The sequence below is a fragment of the Salmo salar genome, chromosome 10 (assembly GCF_965601325.2).
Source record: "Salmo salar chromosome 10, fSalSal1, whole genome shotgun sequence".
Lineage (NCBI taxonomy): Eukaryota > Metazoa > Chordata > Actinopteri > Salmoniformes > Salmonidae > Salmo > Salmo salar.
This window is the reverse complement of record NC_138300.1, coordinates 13712326-13737387: the sequence shown is the minus strand read 5'-3', so window position 1 is coordinate 13737387 and position 25062 is coordinate 13712326. Positions and strand designations below refer to the sequence as shown.

The following is a 25062-nucleotide window of genomic DNA, read 5'->3' as shown; positions in this document are numbered from 1 at the left end:
AGACGCTTGATACATACGGACAAGGTCAGGTCATGGACAGTTAGTTTAGTGTGGTCTCTCTGGCCCGTCCCCTTTTCTCCGAGCTATGCTGCATCCACCTTTGTCCCTTTCTGTCTCTACCTTCTCAGAGCTACCTTACTCAACCACTTTCCTATTTTATTTCTCCTCTCTCCCCCACTTTCTGTCTGTCTTTGTACAGAGACAACAGCTGCTGTGACCTACAACACACACACACACACATAATCAAAGGGGTGGGTCTAGTCTGTCAAAAAGAAGCACCCCCAGGGGAGGTTTAGAGATGGGCCCCCGCACCACCCCCCCAGGCAGCGGAGTCTGTGACATCTGCCCCCTCCTGTACCAAAGCATCTGGGAGTCTTGGCCCTCCTCTCCCGCAGCAGAACAGTGGCTTCATCCCAAATGGCACCTTATTCCCTTTTAGAGTGCACTACTTTTCACAAGGGCCCATAGGGTATATGGTGCCATTTGGCGGGGGACACAGAGCTACAGTTGAATATGCACCACAGTGGGCTCTAGTACCAGAAGATAAGGATCAGAAGGAACATTCCTGGAGACTTTCCATGCACACTAGTGCATTTGAGAGCTTACAGTTCGTATGTTAAGGTACAAGAGCAATATAGACTTGTTTTAGAACATAAATATGATTGTTACCATTTTGAAGTAACAGATCATGCTTAGGTGTAATGCTAACATCCCCCTAGTCCATGAAGTGTCAACGCTCCAATATCCCTCCACAGCTACCTGACCTCCACTTCATACATAGCAGTGCTTGATCACACTATTCTATGACAACCACTCTAGTCTCCCAGAGAGACATTTATCTATAAGCCTCTGCAAACCTGCACGTAACTACGCAATTCTCTGTCCACGTTCGAAGGTACGAGATCCGAGTTAAAAGTATGCAGAAATGAATAGGGCCTGTATTTATTTTATTTATTTTTTGTATTTTTTTTATTTTATTTAAAACATTTGAATTAAAAGCAATGTATCAACGGAGTAAATCTAACGTCCTGATTCTCGAGCTGCAACACACAGACATGTACGGAGTTTGTCAACGGACACGGAGATGAATAAATAATTATTGGACGTAGCTACCCCGTGTCTGCCCCTCCTCCTGTTTGTTGTGATGCTGAGTTTGCCGACTGTCAGCTGTATGTAAACACAAGGACCAATCCCTTTTCGACACCGTGTGTTGTGGAAAGGTGAACACTAATTGTTTCAAGCTAACGTTAGCGAACATAAGCTGGACTAAATCTGCTAGCTACCAGGCAAATCTGTCTAGGAAATGATTTCCTGAACATTTTGAAGGTCTCCAGAAGATTTCCCATCCTAGCTTTTTCCTTTTTATTATGGATAACATATTTATTGGATACTGACATTTGTTTCCATCAGTCATTTAAAAAAAAAAAAAAAAATGTAATCGTGGCTAAGACTTTTGTAACTAAACAAATAACTTATTTGTTTAATAAAATTAAAAAACTCCAAGATTAGGCCCTTTTGTGTGTTCTAATTAGATCTTGTTAGTGACTTTGACCATATGTGTAAATGGAATGCTGTCAAAGAAAGTATTCCAACCTTTTATTGACTTCATTTGGTACAATTCTATAATTGCGATCAGACTAACAAACAGCCCGTGTGCATGAGCATGGGAGGGGGGGACCCCAATTCGGCGCGCGAGTTGAATCTCAATTTGCCGCGCGTGTCTGGTACTCTAATAAGTTGGACAGGGTTGGCAGGTCTGCCTCCTGTAGGCTCAAGGCAGGGTTGTACTCATTAGGGTGCGCTGTTGCAAAACATTTTGCAACCAAACCCAGCATTACCCATTACCTTCAGGTTAGTCTCTCCATTCCGTTTTAGTCCATTTTCTTCCATTTGGTTTCCAGTGAATAGCTTACGACCCAGAGGGATCCTACAAAGCAGGATCATGTTAGCCAGCTAACTTAGATAAACAAATACATTGTTTCTGTGTCATTAACACATCTAAATTTGAATATGGGTTGAATCAATACATGCCCATTTTTAGCAAAATCTTCTTAGAAATGTGAAGTTAATTCTGAACATTCAAGCAAGTTGGCTGGTTGTCATTGATCCTGCTTTGTGAAATACCCCCCCAGGTGTCCTAGGGTTGAAGGATGCCCCCTGAATGTAGCTAACTCTGTCAGTGTGTTCCAGGTACAGCTGGGCTGGATGATGCCTGGTCCTGGATGGCTCCTTCTGGCCTCACTTCTCCCCCTACTGTGGTATTTCACAGTGGGCCTGCAGGACCCGGCTCAGATATAATTAGGAAGGGGTGCAGTCAGTCGATATACCAGGGACTGCGAGTGTGTTCGGTTATATCCACTAGTGTTGTCTGTGAAGGTTGAGCACTTTAGAGAGTGCAGGGAGGTGAGATGGTAAGGTGTGTGTGTGTGTGCCTGGATGTGACTTCATTTTCTCAAGATGTGTGTTTTTGGTGGTGGTACTTTGTATCCTGTTACCCTACTTGTGACTACTCCATGCTCTCACAAGCCTCCTGTCATAACTAGCCTTTGATACCAGATGTTAATACCAGTGTGCAATGTAGGCATTAGCCTCTGCTGAAATGCTCCTACAAAAAAAAAACAACGGTCAGTTACAAGCGTGCGACCAAAGCAAATGGCACATTAGTGAATTATGGCTGTGGTTGGGACAGGAAGTGGCCTAGCAGTGAGACCTTGCTGTGTATGAGCACTTTGGATTGAATCCCACAGATTCTTATCAGATCTACTGGATACTTGCTGGATCAGCACGTTTGGCTGTGCAGTTAGATTCCACCCCGGTCAAACTTGAGAGGCTTGTTCTGTCTGTGGTGTGTGAGATGCTTATAAGGGCCAGTTTCATGGACACAGATTAAGCCTGGTCTTGGACTAAGAAATCATGTTCATCATTCTGTTGATGCAAATTGTTTTAAAGGTTTGACTCCTAGCATTTTGCATAATATCACACGTTGACTGGTTTTCTAAACTTTAAAGCGCTCAGAGCCAACCAGTCAATGATAAACTTGAACGATCAATATACCAGACTATGGTTGCAAAGCTAGTGGTAATTTACCAAAGTAAGCGTCAATCTATGGTAATTTATACTTGAATAGCTTTTAAGAAATATAATATTTTATTTGTGTCCATATTGTCCATGAGTTTCTAGTGGATAAACCATATGGGTTGAGAAAATGTGCCTAATTAATGGGAAAAAAATCAGAGAAACAATGATATTATTTTCAATTAACTCTGCAACGCTTCCAACTATTGACTTTTTCAAAACTGCCACCAGTTTGGCGCAAAAACATTTACAACAAAGACCTTGACATAGTAAAATAAACTGTCTGAAAAAAATCTAAAGGATATTTCATGCTGAGACTCTCGTGTAAACACAAATAGTGACTACCAAGTAGATGGTTTATATTTAGGATCATGTTTTACAGATTTGTCACTATTTGAAATTGTATTGTGATAAGTGTCAAAGCTAATTAGACACCTGTGATAATCTGAAGTACCCAAAAATGACACTTGATTTCATCAGATAAATTCCCCCCAAAACATGAAAGTTACCAAAATTCTGGTAGCTTACTGGTAAACCTCAAGTTTCCAAACACCCTACCTTTGCAACCCTACACAGACAAAATATCCTTCTCAGTTCTAACTCTGTATTGTCTTATCTTTACAGAGTGCGGCTGCAGCCCCCAGTCCAGTGATGGGCGGAATGCCCCCTGGAGAGGGGATGCCCGGTGGACCCATGCCCCCCGGATTCTTCCAGGTCAGTCTCCTCCTACTCTCTCACACACACCTCCATCTACACTCTATGGCAGTGGGTCTAGGGCTGGGTGATATCTAATTAAGTTTATATATCTATCTAATCAAGTAAATTTTTTTTGTAAAAATGTCCCCCTATTTGAGCGTTTGTCCAATTGTTCTCGTCTTTTTAGTCTCGTCTCCTTCGCTCCTTCTGTGCTGTGTGCCGTGACTGTAGGCACCTCATTTACACACACCAAGCCCCTACCCCTGCAATTCACCGCGAAGACGAGAGATCACTTTGTACTCTCTGACAAATGGTTTCAACTTGCTATTTGCGGTTTGGTCCAACAGAATAGATCATATGGACACTGAAACACAGTAAGACATTATTTTACTGTAATTGAGGTTAACCTTTCTAACGATACCCTTTTTATGTCTCAACTCCTCAAATTATGAGCTGACTACTAAAACGGACTTTCAATGAACATTGAAACTGAGCATTAATTTTCCAGAATATCGTACCATGTACTGCTAGCAGCATTTTAAACAGACTGTTATACTAGCTGTCTAGTTTGTTTTTATAAATGCCATTAAACATAAAACACAATTACCCTTTTCCCACATTTTGTTACGTTACAGCCTTCTAAAATGGATGAAATAAAAAATCATCAATATACACACAATAACCCAATGACAGTGAAAACAGGTTTTTTAGAATGCAAATTTATAAAAAGCAGAAGTACTTGTTTACATAAGTATTCAGACCCTTTGCTATGAGACTCGAAATTGAGCTCTGCATCTCTTTCCATTGATCATCCTTGATGTTTCTACAACTTGATTGGAGTCCACCTGTGGTAAATTCAATTGATTTGACAAGGCACACACCTGTCTATATAAGGTTCTACAGTTGACAGTGTATGTCAGAGCAAAAAGCCATGAGGTCGAAGGAATTGTCCGTAGAGCTCTGAGACAGGATTGTGTCGAGGCACAGATGTGGGGAAGGCTACCAAAAAATGTCTGCAGCATTGAAGGTCCCCAAGAACACAGTAGCCTCCATCATTCTTAAATGGAAGAAGTTTGGAACCACCAAGACTCTTCCTAGAGCTGGCCAAACTGAGGAATCGGGGGAGAAGGGCCTTGGTCAGGGAGGTGACCAAGAACCTGATGGTCACTGACAGAGCTCCAGAGTTCCTCTGTGGAGATGGGAGAACTTTCCAGAAGGACAACCATCTCTGCAGCAGTCTACCAATCAGGCCTTTATGGTAGTGGCTAGACAGAAGCCACTCCTCAGTAAAAGGCACATGACAGACCGCTTGGGAGATTGCCAAAAGGCACCTAAAGGACAGACCATGAGAAACAAGATTCTGTGGTCTGATGAAACCAAGATTGGACTCTTTGGCCTGAATGCCAAGCGTCACGTCTGGAGGAAACCTGGCACTATCCCTATGGTGTAGCATGGGTGTGGCAGCATCATGCTGTGGGGAAGTTTTTCAGCGGCAAGGACTGGTAGGCTAGTCAGGATCGAGGTAAAGGTGAACGGCGCACAGTACAGAGATCCTTGATTTAAAAACCTACTCCAGAGCGCTCAGGACCTCATACTAGAGTGAAGGTTCACCTTCCAACAGGACCACGACCCTAAGCACACATCCAAGACAATGCAGCAGTGGCTTCGGGCCAAGTCTAGATGTCCTTGAGTGGCCCAGCCAGAGCCCGGACTTGAACCCGATCGAACATCTCTGGAGAGACCTGAAAAATAGCTGCGCAGCGACGCTCCCCATCCAACCTGACAGAGCTTGAGAGGATCTGTAGAGCAGAATGGAAGAAACTCTCCAATTACAGGTGTTCCAAGCTTGTAGCGTCATACCCAAGAAGACTCAAGGCTGTAATTGCTGCCTAAGGTGATTTCAACAAAGTACTGAGTAAAAGGTCTGAATACTTATGTAAATGTGATATCTGTTTTCCATTTTTCCCCAAATTAAAATTTCTAACAACCTGTTTTTGCTTTGTCATTATGGGGTATTGTGTGTGTGTGTGGATAAGGGGGAAAAATTTTCTACATTTTTAGAATACGGCTTTAACCTAACAAAATGTGGAAACAGTCAAGGGCTCTGAATACTTTCCGAATGCACTGTATATAATTAATTGACTACTTGTTATCATTCTGAGAAATAAGTAAGGCCACTCGATTTCGACATAAAGTGGACAGGCTAGCATGCTGTTCAAACAGTTGGAGACTGACAGAAGGGCAGTGGTGGAAAAAGTACTTGAGTAAAAATAACTTCATAGAAAATGACTCAAGAAAAAGTGAGTCACCCAGTAAAATACTTCTGAAAAATAAACTTAAGTATCAAAAGTATAAATAATTTCTAATTGCTTATATTAAGCAACCCAAACGGCACAATGTTCATGTTTTTTTTATTCTCTTTACGGATAGCCAGGGGCACACTCCGCCACCAGATCAGAGGCCGTAGGGATGACCAGGGATGTTATCATGATACGTGTGTGTGAATGGGAAAATGTTCTGTCATACTAAGCATTTGAAATGTAGTGAGTACTTTTGGGTGTCTGGATAAATATATGAAGTAAAGTACCTCATGTTCTTTAGGAATGTAGTGATTTAAAAGTTGTCAAAAACGACTATTTTTTACATAAGTACTTTACACCACTGCAGAAGGGTGTGTTTATAATAATTCAACATACCTTGTTAGCTAGCAAATAGATTCTAGTTGGCTAAATTTAAAATATAAAAGATTAGCTGACAAACAAAAGGGCCTTCCCCAAACTGTTGCCACAAAGTTGGAAGCACAGAATCATCTAGAATGTCATTGTATGCTGTAGCTTTAACATTTCCCTCCACTGGAACTGAGGGGCCTAGCTCAAACCATGAAAAACAGCCCCATACCATTATTCCTCCTCCACCAAACTTTACAGTTGGCACTATGCATTGGGGCAGATGGCATTCTCCTGGCATTCGCCTAACCCAGATTCATCCGTCGGACTGCCAGATGGTGACTCGTGATTCATCACTCCAGAGAACGTGTTTCCACTGCTCCAATTGCGGCAAGCTTTACACCACTCCAGCCAATGCTTGGTATTGTGCGTGGTGTGGCTGCTCGGCCATGGAAACCCATTTTCATTAAGCTCCCAACAAACTGTTCTTGTGCAGACGTTGCTTCCAGAGGCAGTTTGGAACTCTGTAGTGAGTGTTGCAACAGAGGACAGATTTTTTATGCGCTTCAGCACTCGGAGATCCCATTCTCTGAGCTTGTGTGGCATACCACTTCGTGGCTGAGCCGTTTTTGCTCCTATACGTTTCCACTTCACAACAGCACTTGCAGTTGTTAGGGGCAGCTCTAGTAGGGCAGAAATGTGATTAACTGACTTGTTTGAAAGGTGGCATCCTATGACTGTGCCATGTTGCAAGTCACTGAGTTCTTCAGTAAGGCCAATCTACTGCCAATGTTGGTCTATGGTGATAGCATAGCTTTGTGCTTGATTTTATACACCTGACGGCAACGGGTGTGGCTGAAATAGCCAAATCCACTAATTTCAAGGGGTGTCCACATACTTGTGTGTATATTGTATAAGTGCCCAGCAAAAATAGAAACCTCCTCTCACTGTCAACTGAGTTAATTTTCAGCAAACTTAACATGTGTAAATATTTGTATGACATTAACAAGATTCAACAACCTGAGACAAACTGAACAAGTTCCACAGACATGTGACTAACAGAAATGGAATAATGTGTCCCTGAACAAAGGTGGCGTCAAAGTCAAAAGTAACAGTCAGTATCCGGTGTGGCCACCAGCTGCATTAAGTACTGCAGTGCATCTCCTCCTACTTCCGGCGCCGACAGAGATGGCCGCCTCGCTTCGCGTTCCTAGGAAACTATTTAGTTTTTTTGTGTTATTTCTTACAATGTTACCCCAGAAAATCGTAGGTTTTATTACATACAGTCGGGAGGAACTATTGGATATAAGAGTAACGTCAACTCACCAACATTACGACCAGGAATACGACTTTCCCGAAGCGGATCCTCTGTTTGGCCAACCACCCAGGACAATGGATCGGATGCCAGCCGGCGACCCAAAACAACGACGCCATAGAAGGGGCAGATGGAGCGGTCTTCTGGTCAGGCTCCGTAGACGGGCACATCGCGCACCGCTCCCGAGCATACTACTACCAGTCTCTTGACGACAAGGTAGATGAAATCCGAGCAAGAGTTTCCTACCAGAGAGACGTCAGAGACTAACGTTCTTTGTTTCACGGAAACATGGCTCACTCGAGACACGCTATATGAGTCGACAACAATTTCCACCCCGCTGATCCTCAACACTGGGTCCCCACAAGGGTGCGTTCTCAGCCCTCTCCTGTACTCCCTGTTCACCCACGACTGCGTGGCCATGCACGCCTCCTACTCAATCATCAAGTTTGCAGACGACACTACAGTGGTAGGCTTGATTACCAACAACGACGAGACGGCCTACAGGGAGGAGGTGAGGGCCCTCGGAGTGTGGTGTCAGGGAAATAACCTCACACTCAATGTCAACAAAACAAAGGAGATGATCGTGGACTTCAGGAAACAGCAGAGGGAGCAGCCCCCTATCTACATCGACGGGACAGCAGTGGAGAAGGTGGAAAGTTTTAAGTTCCTCAGCGTACACATCACGGACAAACTGAAATGGTCCACCCACACAGACAGTGTGGTGAAGGCGGCGCAGCAGCGCCTCTTCAACCTTAGGAGGCTGAAGAAATTTGGCTTGTCACCAAAAACACTCAAACTTTTACAGATGCACAATCGAGAGCATCCTGTCGGGCTGTATCACCGCCTGGTACGGCAACTGCTCCGCCCATAACCGTAAGGCTCCCCAGAGGGTAGTGAGGTCTGCACAACACATCACCGGGTGCAAACTACCTGCCCTCAGGACACCTACACCACCCGATGTCACAGGAAGATCAAAAAGATCATCAAGGACAACCACCCGAGCCACTGCCTGTTCACCCCGCTACCATCCTGAAGGCGAGGTCAGTACAGGTGCATCAAAGCAGGGACCGAGAGACTGAAAAACAGCTTCAATCTCAAGGCCATCAGACTGTTAAACAGCCATCACTAACATTGAGTGGCTGATGCCAACATACTGACTCAACTCTAGCCACTTTAATAATAGAAAAATTGATGGAATCAATTTATCACTAGCCACTTTATGTTTTCATACCCTACATTACTCATCTTATATGTATATACTGTACTCTAAACCGTCTACTGCATCTTGCCTATGCCGTTCGGGCATCACTCATTCATGTATTTTTATGTACATATTCATTCCTTTACACTTGTGTGTGTATAAGGTAGTTGTGAAATTTGTAGGTTATATTACTTGTTAGATATTACTGCATGGTCGGAACTAGAAGCACAAGCATTTCGCTACACTCACATTAACATCTGCTAACCATGTGTATGTGACAAATACGTTTGATTTGGACTGCACCAGACTTACCCGTTCTTGCTGTGAATGTTACCCCACCCATTCTTCCACCAAGGCACCTGCAAGTTCCTGGACATTTCTGGGGGGAATGGCCCTAGCCCTCACCCTCCGATCCAACAGGTCCCAGACGTGCTCAATGGGATTGACATCCGGGCTCTTCGCAGGAAATCACACACAGAACGAGCAGTATGGCTGGTGGCATTGTCATGCTGGAGGGTCATGTCAGGATGAGCCTGCAGGAAGGTTACCACATGAGGGAGGAGGATGTCTTCCCTGTAAAGCACAGTGTTGCAATTTGCAATGACAACAAGCTCAGTCCGATGATGCTGTTACACACCGCCCCAGACCATGACGGACCCTCCACATCCAAATCGATCCCGCTCCAGAATACAGGCCTCGGTGTAACGCTCATTCCTTCGACGATAAACGCGAATCCGACCATCACCCCTGGTGAGACAAAACCGCGACTCATCAGTGAAGAGCACTTTTTGCCAGTCCTGTCTGGTCCAACGACAGTGGTTTTGTGCCCATAGGCAACGTTGTTGCCGGTGATGTCTGGTGAGGACCTGCCTTACAACAGGCCTACAAGCCCTCAGTCCTGCCTCTCAGCCTATTGCGGACAGTCTGAGCACTGATGGAGGGATTGTGCGTTCCTGGTGTAACTCGGGCAGTTGTTGTTGCCATCCTGTACCTGTACCGCAGGTGTGATGATCGGATGTACCGATTCTGTGCAGCTGTTACGAGGTCTGCCACTGCGAGGACGATCAGCTGTCCGTCCTGTCTCCCTGTCTTAAGCATCTCAACAGTACGGACCATGCAATTTATTGCCCTGGCCACATCTGCAGTCCTCGTGCCTCCTTGCAGCATGCCTAAGGCACGTTCACACAGATGATCAGGGACCCTGGGAATCTTTCTTTTGGTGTTTTTCCAGAGTCAGTAGAAAGGCCTCTAATGTCCTAAGTTTTCATAACTGTGACCTTAATTGCCTACCGTCTGTAAGCTGTTAGTGTCTTAACGGCCGTTCCACAGGTGCATGTTCATTAATTGTTTACGGTTCATTGAACATGCATGGGAAACAGTGTTTTAAACCCTTTACTGTGAAGTTATTTGGATTTTTACGAATTATCTTTGAAAGACAGGGTCCTGAAAAAGGGCTGTTTCTTATTTTGCTGAGTTTATATATCGCCCAGCCCTAAGTGGTTCCCAACCCTTTCCTTTAAGCACCAACAGATCTTTATGTTATGGGGGGAATGTGTGGACTACAAGTCGTCTCACAGGTTGTAGACCACTGCTCTATGGGCTGAATCCTAACTTGAGATCCACCAGCATGAAAAACTGACGTAAATTTCTGCTGATCTCAATTGTCGTCAATATAGGGTTGATTTATTGTATGTGTGATTTTTCAAGTAAAGAATTTAGCCTGTATGTGCGTGCATGGAACACACGATTGCGCAACTGCTCCTCACGCTGGCATCTGCTCTGTCTCTCACCTGTTCTACCACCCTGCTGATGTGCATTCCACATTCTTACCTGTGAACTTGGCTGGGCTTATCAGGATGTGTTAAAGCTCTGCATGTGTCAATGACGCGCTGCTTCTGCTCTGCTGTGGTCCGTAGGCTGTGTCTCGTCTCTGCTCTGAGCCTGCCTTCATCCCAAATGGCACCCTACAAAGTGCACTACTTTTGACCAAGCCCCATGGGCCCTGGTGAAAAATTGTGCACTTCCTCTATAGGGTGCCATTTGGGACGTATCCCATGTAGTGCTGTTGTCTGACTACCCACTCCAGTGTACTCTAGTGAAACGTGGAGGCACGGTTGGGCCTAGCCCTTAATCAAGAAATTTTAAAGGTGCTGCACCACCTGCCGTAGATCAATATATCATGAGAATGAACTCTTGGCAGCCGTGGAGGATTTAACTTCAACATTCCATCCAGTATTATTCTGTAGCTCTGTAGTACAAGTCAAAGCATCCACTTCTGTTTCTTTAAAGGCCCAGTGCAGTAAAATGGGATTTTCCTGCGTCTTCTATATATTATTTCCACACTGAGGTTGAAGTAATATTGTGAACATGACGATGATAATAAGAAATGGTTGCATTGGACCTTATAAGTATATACTGGCAGGTATGTTGTGTATAGGATTTAGTCAGATGTTTGTTGAGAAGCAATTCTATGTAGCATGGTGTGGTTGAGAGCCAAAGAAGGAACACACACACCAGCATTTCCCCTATTTTCGCTTACCGCTGCTAAAACATTGCTGCCACTCCCCCAAAAATATATACTGTGCATTTAATGTATTCAGACCCCTTCCCTTTTTCTACATTTTGTTACAGCCTTATTCTAAAATGGATTAAATAAAAAGATGTCCTCAATCTACACACAGTACTCCATAATGACAAAACAAAAACAGGTTTGTATATTTAAAAAAATTCAACTGATACCTTATTTACAGGTATTCTCAGACCCTTTTGATATGAGACTCGAAATTGAGCTCCAGTCCATCCTGTTTCCATTGATCATCCTTGATGTTTCTACAAGTTGATTGGAGTCCACCTGTGGTACATTCAATTGATTGGACATGATTTGGAAAGGCACACACCTGTCTATATAAAAAGGTCCCACAGTGGATGTCAGAACAAAAACCAAGCCATGAGGTCAAAGGAATTGTCTGTAGAGTTCCGAGACTGTCGAGGCACAGATCTGGGGCAGGGTACCAACATTTCTGCAGCATTGAAGGTCCCCAAGAACACAGTGGCCTCCATTCTTAAATGGAAGAAGTTTGGAACCACCAAGACTCTTACTAGAGCTGGCCGCCCGGTCAAATGCGCAATCGGGGAGGAGGGCCTTGGTCAGGGAGGTGACCAAGAACGTGATGGTCACTAACAAAGCGCCGAAGCTCCTCTGTGGAGATGGGAGAACCTTCCATTTATGCTATCCATTTGTTTTTTGTATGGTGTTCTTTGTATGCCATTTTTATATTTGAGAATTAACCAATGATATTTGGCCACACTTGGCCATGATTACAGACACCTGTGTCTTTTGACACTACATAAACGAGTCATCTCGCAGTGTTTGATCATACCCCATACAGCTTGGCTGTCGAAACGTTGGATATTACATTTTTGCATCTGAGCTCATAGTGTGCGGCTCTCCTTTATTTAAGTTTTCTACTCCGTTAGCCAGCACCTCGTCTTAATAGGTGTGCGTTTCTTTTTCTTGTAGAACCTTCCAGAAGGACAACCATCCCTGCAGCACTCCACCAATCAGGCCTTTATGATAGACTGGCCAGACGGAAGCCACTCTAATAAAAGGCACATGACAGCCCGCTTGGAGTTAGCCAAAAGCCACCTAAAGGACTCTGACCATGAGAAACAAGATTGTCTGATTAAACCAAGATTGAACTCTTTGGCCTGAATGCCAAGCGTCACATCTGGAAGAAACCTGGCACCATCCTTACGGTGAAGCATGGTGGTGGTAGCAGCATCATGCTGTGGGGATGTTTTTCAGGGACTGGGAGACTAGTCAGGATCAAGGTAAAGATGAATGGCGCAAAGTACAGAGGCATCCTTGATGAAAACCTGCTCCAGAGCACTCGGGACCTCCGACTGGGTCCAAGGTTCACCTTCCAACTGGACAACGACCCTAAGCACACAGCCAAGACAATGCAGAAGTGGTTTCGGGACAAGTCTCAATGTCCTTGAGTGGCTCAGCTGTAGCCCGGACCTGAACCCGAGAGAACTGAAAATAGCTGTGCAGCGATGCTCCCCATCCAACCTGACAGCTTGAGAGGATCTGCAGAACAATGGGAGAAACTCCCCAAATACAGGTGTGCCAAGGTTGTAGCATCATACCCAAGAAGACAAGGCTCTAAAGGAGCTTCAACAAAGTACTGAGTAAAGGGTCTGAATACTTATGTACAGTTGAAGTCGGAAGTTTACATACACTTAGGTTGGAGTCATTAAATCTCGTTTTTCAACCACTCTAGAAATGTCTTGCTAACAAACTATAGTTTTGGCAAGTTGGTTAGGACATCGAATATGTGCATGACAAGTAATTTTTCCAACAATTTTTTTTAGACTATTTCACTGTATCACAATTCCAGTGGGTCAGAAGTTTACATATACTAAGTTGACTGTGTGCCTTTTAAACAGCTTGGAAAATTCCAGAAAATGTAATGTTTTAGAAGCTTCTGATAGGCTAATTGACATCATTTGAGTCAATTGGAGGTGTACCTATGGATGTATTTCAATGCCTACCTTCTAGCTCAGTGCCTCTCTGCTTGACATCATGGGCAAATCAAAAGAAATCAGCCAAGTCCTCAAATATTGTAGACCTCCAAGTCTGGTTCATCCTTGGGAGCAATTTCCAAACGCTTGAAGGTAACATGTTCATCTGTACAAACAATAATACGCAAGTATAAACACCATGGGACCACGCAGCCACACCAAAATACGTTCAAATCAATCGCAGAACAGCAAAGGACCTTGAAGATGCTGGAGGACACAGGTACAAAAGTATCTATATCCACAGTAAAATGAGCCCTGTATCGACATAACCTTTTAAGGCCGTTCAGACAATACCCCATGTTTGCTAATTTATTGAAAATGAAAAAATAAATTTCGGTATTCACACACCTTAGTACTTTGTAGATGCACCTTTGGCAGCAATTACAGCTGGGAGTCTTTCTGGGTTTGTCTTAAGTGCTTTCCACAATCTTGGTTGACTAAATGGGTTCAGCCCTAATTGAGAGAACTATTTTCTGGTCTTTCCATAGATTTAAGTCTCAACTGTAACTCGGCCACTCGAACATTAACTGTTTTCTTGGTAAGTAATTCCTGTGTAGATTTGGCCTTGTGTTTTTAGGTTATTGTCCTGCTGAAAGGTGAATTCATCTCCCAGTGTCTGGTGGAAAGCAGACTTGAACCTGGTTTTCCTCTAGGATTTTGCCTGTGCTAAGCTCCATTTGAGTTGTGTACATTTTTTTTTTACTCCCCAGTCCTTAATTTACAAGCATACCCATAACATGATGCCACCACCTCTATGCTTGAAAATATGGAGTGGTAATGTGTTATTGGATTTGCCCCAAACATAATACTTGGTATTCAGGACAAAAACATTTTTTTGCGTTACTACTTTAGTGCCTTGTTGCAAACAGGATGCATGTTTTGGAATATTTGAATTCTGTACATGCTTCCTCCTCTTCACTCCTGTCAATTAGGTTAGTATTGTGGAGTAACTACAATGTTGATCCATCGTCAGATTTCTTATGTAACTGTTTTAAAGTCGCCATTGGCCCCTGATCGGTTTCCTTCTGCTCTGGCAACTGAGTTATGAAGGATGCCTGTATCTTTGTAGTGACTGGGTGTATTGATACACCATCCAATGTGTAATAACTTCACTATGCTCAAAGGGATTTCCCCCCCCCCCCCCCCCCCATAGGTATTCTTTGCGAGGCATTGGAAAACCTCCCTGATTTGTTGGTGTTTAAAATTCACTGCTAGACTGAGGGACCTTACAATGAACTGTGTGTGCGGGTAGTCATAAAAAAAAGTTCAATTGCACACAGTGAGTCCATTCAACTTGTCACGAACCGGCTCGAAGTTCGTAACAAAAGGAGACAACGTGGAAATAAATATATTTTGTTATTCCTTAACTGAAGTAAACTAAATGCAATTAACAATGGTGTGTCTAGTGTAAGTGAGTGGTTGCGTGCATAAATGAGATGTTGAGAGGTGCCAACGCAAGCAAACAAAACAGCTACAAAAATCCCACAACCAAAATCTAAGTGTGTCTGCATGAAGAGTCTCCTCAATGAATGGGGAAGAGGTGTATTTAATCCGGGACACACCCAGGCGTGTCCCATGTTGCTGACAACCCTCCCGGCTCCGCCCACCGACATCCTATTAAGGAAAACAAGAGCAGAGAGAGAAATTGGCAGACAGAGTGGGAGGGTCACCCCCCTCCAATAAAACCGGGGACCAACAACAGGTGTGCTTTTCTCCGTTCTGGAGTGGCAACTAGATAGTTTTGCTCAGTGTACTGGCTCACAACCGTATATGGACCTTGAAACTTGGCTTGAAAAGGAGGACCAACAATTGGCAGCAGAGCAAGAACCTGGTCACCTGGACTAAAGTGATGAGGCTCAGTTCGTCGCTCAAATATGCCCTTCATACTCTCCTGTGAAGATGATGGCTAAAGAGAAGCTAATTCACCAGCGGCGTACAGGTGTTGCTGGAAATCACACACAAGATAACAGGGACTGAGGGGGCTCGGGAGACTTCCAGTCATCCTGGAGAACAGATAGGGTGTGTGGACTTCTATGTCCAAACACAAGGTCATTTGGACTGAAACCCGTGCTCTCCTGTGAAACCTCACTAGCGGCTAACGGTAACCAAGGCAACCCCTCTTCCCAATCCATCTCAGTACAATAAGCTCTCAAACTTAAGTGTTTGATGGAAACGTTCCAGCGCTCCTAGACTTTGCACGTGATAGGTGCTAGACAAATTGTGTTTTAATATGGAGCTGTTGAAGAACCTGACCAAACAGATTATAGGTGAAATTGGATCATTGATCACTGAATGACTTTAGGGGTTCCAAACAGTGAGAAACTGATTCAAAGCTTTTAACACATACTTAGTCGTGATCGACCTGAGAGGATAGGCAGCAGGAAACCTAGTGGTCTGACACAGTGAACAGATAACTACAACCCTTTTTAGAACAAGGCAGAGGACCAACAGTCATTCAGATACTCAAAAGGTTGGCTGAGTACAGGAATAGGAAACAGTGGTACCGGCTTAATAGTTTGATTAGCTTTACCAGTTAACCTCACTAGGGGGTGTGGGACGCTAGCCAACATCCAGTGAAATTGCAGAGCACCAAATTCAAAAATTCATAAAACATACAAGTGTTATACATAGGTTTAAAGATAAACTTCTTGTTATTCTAACCACGGTGTCAGATTTCAAAAAGGCATTACGGCGCAAGCATACCATGCGATTATCTGAGAACAGAGCCCAGCAGACAAATCATTACAAACAGTAACCAGCCAAGTGGAAGAGTTACACAAGTCAGAAATAGAGAAAATTAATCACTTACCTTTGATCTTCATATGGTTGCACTCAGAAGACATTAATTTACTCAAATGTTCGTTTTGTTCAATAGTCTCTTTATCCAAAAACCTCAGTTTTGTTCGCGTTTTGGTCAGTAATCCACAGGCTCAAACGCAGTCACAACAGGCAGACAAAATCCAAATAGTATCCGTAATGTTTGTAGAAACATGTCAAACGATTTTTATAATCAATCCTAAGGTTGTTTTTAGCCTAAATAATCGATAATATTTCAACCGGACAATAACGTCGTCAATATAAAAGGTAAACAAGAAAGGCGCGCTCTCGTTCTCGCGCATTAAAAATCTCTAGGCCACTGTAGTGTCCACTCATTCTTCAGAATACAAGCCTGAAACAATTTCTAAAGACTTGACATCTAGTGGAAGGCATAGGAAGTGCAATCTGAGTCCTAAGTCAATGGATACTGTAAAGGCATTCAATAAAACATCCCACTTCCTGGATGGATTTCTCAGGTTTTTGCCTGCCAAATCAGTTCTGTTAATCTCAGACCTTAACAGTTTGAAACTTTAGTGTTTTCTATCCAAATATACCAATTATATGCATATCCTAGCTTCTGGGGCTGAGTAGCAGGCAGTTTACTTTGGGCACGCTTTTCATCCGGAGGTGAAAATAGTGCCCCCTACCCTAGAGAAGTTAATTGACAGGGGTGACAAGTTTTGAACTCAGAAACATCCCTCTTTAACCTAGGCCAAAAGAAATGTCTTAATATGCGATTGTAGGTTTTCCTCACACCCATATGTCCAGCAATGTCATTGTGGGAAGTTGTCAACACCAACTCACAAAGCTTAACTGGTACAACAACCTGACTAATCGCCTCCCCCAGAAAACTACTACCATGAGACACCCACTTTCTCCCAACTGGTCCACAGGCACAATTTGGTCACAAATCTTCTAATGTGGGGTCAGCCCGTTGCTCCTTGATTAGATCAGAGCGGGGTACAGATAACGGGATAACAGGGAAAGTAGTGATAGTTCTTTGTGCCATTCTCATTAGCCGGCACAGTGACCAGGTCGCCACGGCTCAGAACGCGTCACTGCACACGCAGAGAACACCTCTGGGGAAACTGCACGCTCATCAGGAATCCCTACAAATGATGGCTTAGCAGAAGCCACTAGATATGGAAACGCGACAGGCCATACACGCTCACCAGCCAAGTTATTCCCAAGGATAACGTTGATACCCTCAATAGGCCACAAAGGATGCACCCCCACAACAACCTCACCTTTTACCAGTCCACAATCCAACATCAGTTTATGCAATGGAACTGACAGTGTTCAAACCTATTCCCCTAATTAGAACACTTTCCCAAATCAGTCTCAGCAGAGAAGGGTAACAGACTCCAACACAAATGACTCAGAGGTACCTGTGTCTCAGGATCTTCACTGGCACTAAGTCCTTCTTAACATAGACCCAAAATGAAAGGTAAATAGTCTGGGTCAGTATGGACTTTCACATGCCCCTGGGCATGAGACAATGTGTCAGGAGTGAAGTTATGTGGGACAGGCGCTGCTAATGCCATAGGCTTAGAATTAACGTAAGCGCAAGTACTGAATTTACCCTTAGCCCTGAGAACCGGACATTCGTTTTTCCAATCACCTGAGTCTTGATAGTAGTGACACTCTTGACCAAAGCTTTACCACGGGAGTCAGGCTCAACCCTAATTGAATGAAACTCTGCCTCGGTGAGCGAGGCCCAAAACACTTCCGAACGCCCCTCACTCACTCCAAATACGGGGCTCTGCAAAGACACTTGGGAGTCAAAACATACTCGTCCACGAAAACCGCAGCGACAGTCTACTTTGTTCGTTAATGTACGTGGCTATACAATCAGGGATTGTGTCCTTAAATTGCTCTAACATAATCAGATCACACAGCCCTTAAGTCAACTGCAGAGGCGGAACACCAGTGATTAAACTGTGAAGACAACTCTCGCGCAAATGCAACACGAGTCTTTATCATCCCTTTTTAAAGTTTTAATTTGTTGGCGGTAAGCCTCAGGAACCAATTTGTAAATCTGTAACAGCCATTTTAACCTTAACATAACTAACACTGTCAGCTACAATAAGAGCAGAATATGCTTCCTGCGCTTTACCAGTCAGCACACACTGCAACATTAAAGTGCGGTCAGAATCAGGCCAACTCCTAGCGTCAGCAACAGGCTTCAACAACGAAAAGAATGTCTCAGGGTCCTTTTCATTAAACTGAGGCAACAACCGTAAATTCCCAACAATGTCAAATGTGTCCGGGGAACGACCAAAAGAGGAGCGACCCCTAGGTAAATGTTGGTCACCTTCCCAGAGCAAACTCCCTTGAGCTTTATATTCCCTAACCAGCTTGTTGCAGCTTGATTTTAGCACACTCAAAATCTTGTTTAAATGGCAATTCTTTTTCATACTTCTCACGATCATGCTCTAGCTGTAACAGAAGCAGGGATTTCTGCTGTTCAAAAAGACTAGGACTAACGGATGGCGTGGCCATTGTAATGTTACAGGGAGATCGAGTCCTCAGCAGAGGCTGCCCCAGTGGTAACTTCAAGAATAACACGCCATCAGATTGGCCTTCAATATTAACCTAGTAGAGTTTTAGACATTTCACTAATTTCAACCTTGTAGTGTTCAGCAATCTTCAACAGCTGTTCTTTAGTACATAATTCTAACAGTTCCTCTGACAGAAAGCGAATGAACTCGACTACGTAAGACACCATAGTAACAAGAAAATACAAACAAATCTCGCTCTTCCCCTCTGAGCACACCAGACCACAACCAGAAAAATTACAATCACACTGGGCACCACAGGATAGAGATATGGAGCTTCCCCAAAATCTACAATGACTCAACTCTAGTCTTCGTGTGGATTTGCGGTGGGTAATTGCGCACTGTAGCCCACTGGCAAGGAAATAAACCACCCAGCACGCTGGCAGATTCCCCCAAGCCACAGATATGCCCCCGAGACTACTGCGCCGTCCAGACGCCACACAAAAATAAAACAAAATAACCATGCCCAACGTATTCCAAAGTGAAACACATCGCTAAGCCTAACAGGGGAAAAAGAAAGGCTATAGCTCCAGGTAGCAAGTTTCACTACCCTACCCAAATCTCCCACTGAGGTACACAGCCGATTGTACTCACCTCAGACCGATATCCCACAGCGAGTAGAGCAAGAGTCTCCAGCCTCGGGAGGGTCCTGGAAACTAACCAATATACTTTCTCCAACGCAGCACACAACCAACTATCCACCGCAGTGGTAAGTTCACCAAACAAAGGCTAACACTGGGCCTACCAAACATTACAACTCAAAAGCTGTAACAAAAGTCAAAGCACCTAGAGTTCTCAACATTAACTCCACGTTTTCTCCCGAACACAATACCGTCAAGATCCTGGATGAGCCCCCACTTGTCACGAACCGGCTCAAAGTTCGTAACAAAAAGGAGACAACGTGGAGATAAGGAATGACAAAATATATTTATTAACTGAAGTAAACTAAATACAATTAACAATGGTGTGTGTGTGATCAGTTGTGTGAGTGGTTGCACGCATAAATGTGATGAGAGATGCTGAAAGGTGCCAACGCAACCGAAACAGCCACAACCAAAATCTATAAGTGTGTCTGAATGGGGAAGAGGTGTATTTATCCCAGGACACACCCAGGCCCAGGTGTGTCCCATGTCGCTGACGACCCTCCCGGCTCCGCCCACCGACATCCTATTAAGGAAACAAGGGCAAAGAGGGAGAATTCGGCAGACAGTGGGAGGGTCGTCACAAACTTATGTGACTTGTTAAGCACATTTTTTACTCCTGAACTTATTTGGGCTTGCCATAAGAAAGGTGTTGAATAATTATTGACTCAAGACATTTCAGCTTTTTCATTTATTAATTGGTAAAAATTTGGACACGATTCCACTTTGACATTGTGTTGTGTGTAGGCCAGTGACCAAAAAAAATCTAAGTTGTATCCATTTTCAATTCAGTCTAACACAACACAATGTGGAAAAAGACAAGAGGTGTGAATACTTTCAAATTGATACTTTTACTAGTTGTTCCTGTATACTTCCAGTCATTGCGCTAATGCTAGTTAGCTATTGCGCTAACGCTAATTAGAAACTTCCTTCTAACGGAACGCAGAGACATAAAAATGGTATCCATGAGTTCATCTGACTCTGGGTAAGTAGAAATGGGGCTTATGTTTGTAGCAAACAGAGCGAGCAGTGGCACGAATGAGAGCCACGAGCACACAGCCACCGCTTGCTCCCTGCAGCGCAGTGGCGCGCATCAGTTAAATTCAGATGGTGTCAACATGTCCATGCATTTAGGAGTAGAATGTCTTTTTAAAGTCACCAGAAGTGACCTCAGTCGTTCTGTAAACCCCCGCTGCTGAAAAATGCCCTAGGGGAAACGCTGCAGGCACACACGGACAGCTCTCTCTTTATCAGTCATTCAAATATGCAAGTGGTGTTAATTAGACAACCCTGTCATTAGCTCCATAGTGACAGTGTTTGGGGCAGCTGCTGTAAAGCAGGGCTTAATTGATTCGGTGGTAATTTGCAGATAGGGTAAATTGCCAGTGATCACAAGCGGGCTGCTGTTCTGGCTAGCACACATCCTCTCTACCTCTCTCTACCCCCCCCCCCCTTTCTCTCTTCTTGCACCGTCTCTTTTTTCCACACTCTTATTACTACGCGTGGAAGGAGAGCATGATCAACGGATACACCCAACCCTCTTTCCTAAGCACAGATTTTTGCATTTGCTCACCACCCTCTTGCACTCTCCTCCACTCAGTAACCCTTCTTTTTCCCTCCCTCTCTGTCACTTTTTCTCTGACGCCACAGGGTCCACCTGGTCCCCAAGGCTCTCCTCACCCCCAGCCTCCTCCCACTAACACTATGATGGGACCCCACAGCCAGGTACCGCTGCTCTCTCAGGATGTCCCAAATGATATTGTACACTACATTTGACCAGGGCCCAGGTCAAACGTAGTGCACTATCTAGGAAATGGGGTGTAATTTGGGATGCAACTGCTCTCTGTTGGCAATCCTGTTTCTTTATATGCTTTCATATTGGGAAGACTACGGTCATTTCACCCCACCCATGCCCACTTGATGCATGTCTGTACCCTCTATGTCCTTTGGCTTGATGCTTTTGGCGACAGTGCATAATCACACTTGTTTTAAAATGTTATCGAAAACTATACCATTAAGCCTCATTTATACCCTATGCAATTAGCTACGCAAAATGGCCATTCTGCGTACTCTCATAGCATATTTGTAACACGATACAACTACGCAGGATCGCCATTTTGTGTAGCTAGTTCTTGTGTTGCGTATTTGCATAGGGTATAAACTAGTCTATTATGTTCTATTAAAAGTGAAAATTATTACTCCGTCTGGAAAATCAGTGAGGGGGAAAAATGCATGGCTGTTCAGTGTAATTGTTGTTGTGAAGGAAACACTGATAAATGTATTGCGGTTTAGTCTTTCATGAACCTACGCGTCGCTGGGGGCCCACGAGGTCCCCCTATCAGGATGGGCAACCAGGTAAACAAACTACTGTACTCATAATTCTCCACCACCACTACAGTACTACCATCAGTTTAACAAAAGAGCCTTACTTCAGTATGAGTTGTTGTTTGATAACATGTCTTGTCGTTGTTTTATTTGACGTGTGTTCACCCCTCCCTCTTCTTCCTTGCAGCCTCCTGGCGGTGGCCCTGGCCCCCATCCCATGCTCCAAAACATGGACCACACACGACCACAAGGCCATCCTAACTTGGGACCGATGCAGAGAATGAGTGGCCCTCGAGGCATGGGCCCTATGGGGCCAGGACCCCAGGTAGACCACACTACTGATATGCCCCAATTCTATTACTTTAGTCAGACTAGTACTGTTACACACCCATCTATGAGCAGCTAGTATTTCTCAGCAGTTTGCTTGTAGTCTTTCAGACTAGCCCATTCGTTTTTGAAACTGCTCGTGCAACATCACCCTTCCAGTCGGTCTCCTTGGATTCCAAGTTGTTGATTTACGCTTCAGACACCCACCCCACGAACCATGTCTTTCCAACCCCCCCCTTCTCTGGTTTTGTTTATGGTAGTCTGACACCTTGGTTGTCATTGCAGAACTTTGGTGGTGGGATGCGGCCTCCACACAACTCTATGGGCCCCGGGATGCCAGGAGTGAACATGTGAGCCTCCTCTCCATCTTAATACATTATACATCACCAGTGTATGTTGATATCTAACGGGTTTCACTCGCTGTATTGCAGGGGCCCAGGTGCTGGACGGCCATGGCCCAATCCGAACAATGGCAACTCTGTGAGTCCAATTTCCACTTTAGACACACACACACACACCATGATGTTATCGGCTCAGATTGCACCGGTCTGTGTCTGTCCTCTCTCAGTAAGAGCTCTGGAGGCCCAATGCATTACCAAGTTTCCCAGTTCTGGATGTAATTGTAGTATTATGTATCCCAGGCTACGTCCTAAATTACTCCATATTCCCTTTCTGGCATACTACTTTCGACCAGGGGCCTTTTAGACTCTGTTCAAAAGTAGTGCACTACGTAGAGAATAAGGACACTTGGGACACACTCCATAGATACTGATGATGATGATAGGATGATGCTAAAACGATGAATGGTGATGTTTTGAGAGGTGAGTACATAAATCCTGTTCCTGGGCAGTAATGTTTCTGTTGTGATTTATTCAGATGCCTTACTCATCACCTTCTCCTGGAGCGTACGGGGTAAGCACTCTCTCTGATGAGCGCTCACACACAAACGCACACACTGGCCATTACGGCAGTGTTTATATTTCACCCATTTGAAGCCAGTATTGTAGTATTGTCTTTCAATATTCTTAATTGATTGTATTGGTGTAGGTAGAATCTGACCTGATACAGATGCATTGCCTGTATTGTGATTTCCTGTTGAATTGTAATAGTTTTGTGTTCTCCTGCCACTCCAAAGGGAGGTTCTGGTGGAGGGGGACCCCCTGGAACCCCCGTTATGCCCAGCCCTGCTGGTAGGTACACCAAGTCTTCACAGAGGAACAGGAATGCATGTCAAAATGTCTCGGCAAATAACCTTTAGTCTTCAATGACTGTTTGCCATGTTTGGCTGTTCTCATTTACCTAACGTACACTAGTCTATTGATCATCATAATCTAGAGTGATTTGTGTATGAACCACTTTTCAGACTCTAACAACTCTGGGGACAATCTCTACACTATGATCAACACTGGACCTGGCAACCGATCAAATGTGAGTCTCCTTCTCGCCCCAGCCCTCTCCTCACATCTGTTCCAGTCACGCTGTTTCATGTTTCTTCATCGCCAGATGTTTCTTCCAGTCATATCTTTACAAGTTTTCTCGTCCTCCATAATGAAACTGTGCTGCATCCCAAATGGCACCCTATTCTCTACATGGTTCCCTACTTTTGACCAGAGCCTTGGGGGGGGGGGGGGCCCTGGTAAGAAGTAGTACATTATGTAGGGAATAGGGTGCCATTTGGGATGCACACTGTTTCTCCCTGGCCCAGTCTCGTTTGATAGTGGTGCTTGTCCTGTTGACATGTCTAATAAGGCCGTGCTTGTGTCTCCTATGCTGCAGTTCCCTATGGGCCCCGGTTCTGACGGACCCCTAGGCGCCATGGCGGGCATGGAGCCACACCACATGAATGGATCGCTAGGTAACACGCTACTCCGCCACTGTTACAACACAACACCACCAGAGCTGCAAGTCTCAATTTGGGATTTGGTTTAGGGAATAACAGTACTGACTAGTGTATGACCGGCTGGGAATAGTTGCAGACTCAGTCAATCTGAACGTATGGTACAGTACCAAATGGCACCCTATTCCTTATGTAGTGCACTGCTGACCATGGCCCAAAGGGTTCTGGTGAAAAGGGGTGCACTGTATAGTGAATAGGGTGTCCTATGGGACGTACACCGTGTAATAGACAAACCAGTGATGTGAAGCAAGGAGACGGATTCTCAGCAGAGGTGCCAGGCTTTCGCTTAATCTGGCCAAAGATGCAAGGAACGCTTCCACCGGGCACCTTTTGCATTATCAGTTCAAGTTAGAATGGAAGGTTTAAATTTTGGACTGTGAATTGTTTTCCCTCTTTCTTAGGCTCTGGTGACATGGACGGACTCAACAAGGTGACTATTAATAACATGGCCATATATCTAGATTCCTATCAAAACATGACAAATCATTTTGACTTCCTTCATAAAACGTAAGCAATACATTTGGTTGCATCTACTACTTATTGTTTAGCCTGGTCCCAGATCTGTTTATGCTCTTGCCAACTCCATTGCTGTCAATGTCAAGAGTGGGCATGATGGCACAACAGACTGGCACTACTGCTAGTTGCCCAATTTACTTACTCTCTTTCCTGCCCTATCGTAGAACTCCCCAAACAATCTAAGTGGCATTAGCAACCCTCCTGGAACCCCGAGGGACGGCGACGAGTTGGGCGGAAACTTCCTGCACTCCTTTCAGAGTGAGAATGTAAGTTCCCTACCCCACCATGCATCTCTATGGACCGTTTTCATTAGGGCATGCAATAGAAAACATTTCAAAAATGAGTTGTTCCCTACTTTTTTCTGTCCAATTTTGTTCCGTTTGATGCCTAATGAACACGGCCAAGCTGAGGCCACTGTTGCCAGTAACAAAGCTTTGAAGAAGC

The 25062-nt window shown here is 44.4% G+C and overlaps 1 protein-coding gene across 4 annotated transcripts in view; it reads left to right on the top strand.

Moving 5' to 3' along the window:
- The window catches only part of LOC100380753 (single-stranded DNA-binding protein 3), a 32167-nt gene that overhangs the window by 5589 nt on the left and 1516 nt on the right, over positions 1 to 25062 (top strand). For 2 of the 4 annotated variants that reach the window (XM_014215903.3, XM_014215902.3), the window contains exons 5-16: positions 3700 to 3789; positions 21204 to 21278; positions 21846 to 21908; positions 22066 to 22203; positions 22491 to 22555; positions 22637 to 22685; positions 23082 to 23117; positions 23341 to 23395; positions 23569 to 23633; positions 23982 to 24060; positions 24504 to 24532; positions 24783 to 24884. In XM_014215903.3, the coding sequence (XP_014071378.2) occupies positions 3700 to 3789; positions 21204 to 21278; positions 21846 to 21908; positions 22066 to 22203; positions 22491 to 22555; positions 22637 to 22685; positions 23082 to 23117; positions 23341 to 23395; positions 23569 to 23633; positions 23982 to 24060; positions 24504 to 24532; positions 24783 to 24884 (846 nt within the window). The remainder of the gene's footprint in view (positions 1 to 3699; positions 3790 to 21203; positions 21279 to 21845; positions 21909 to 22065; positions 22204 to 22490; positions 22556 to 22636; positions 22686 to 23081; positions 23118 to 23340; positions 23396 to 23568; positions 23634 to 23981; positions 24061 to 24503; positions 24533 to 24782; positions 24885 to 25062) is intronic. The other 2 variants (XM_045687346.2, XM_014215904.3) reach the window with 1 other exon arrangement.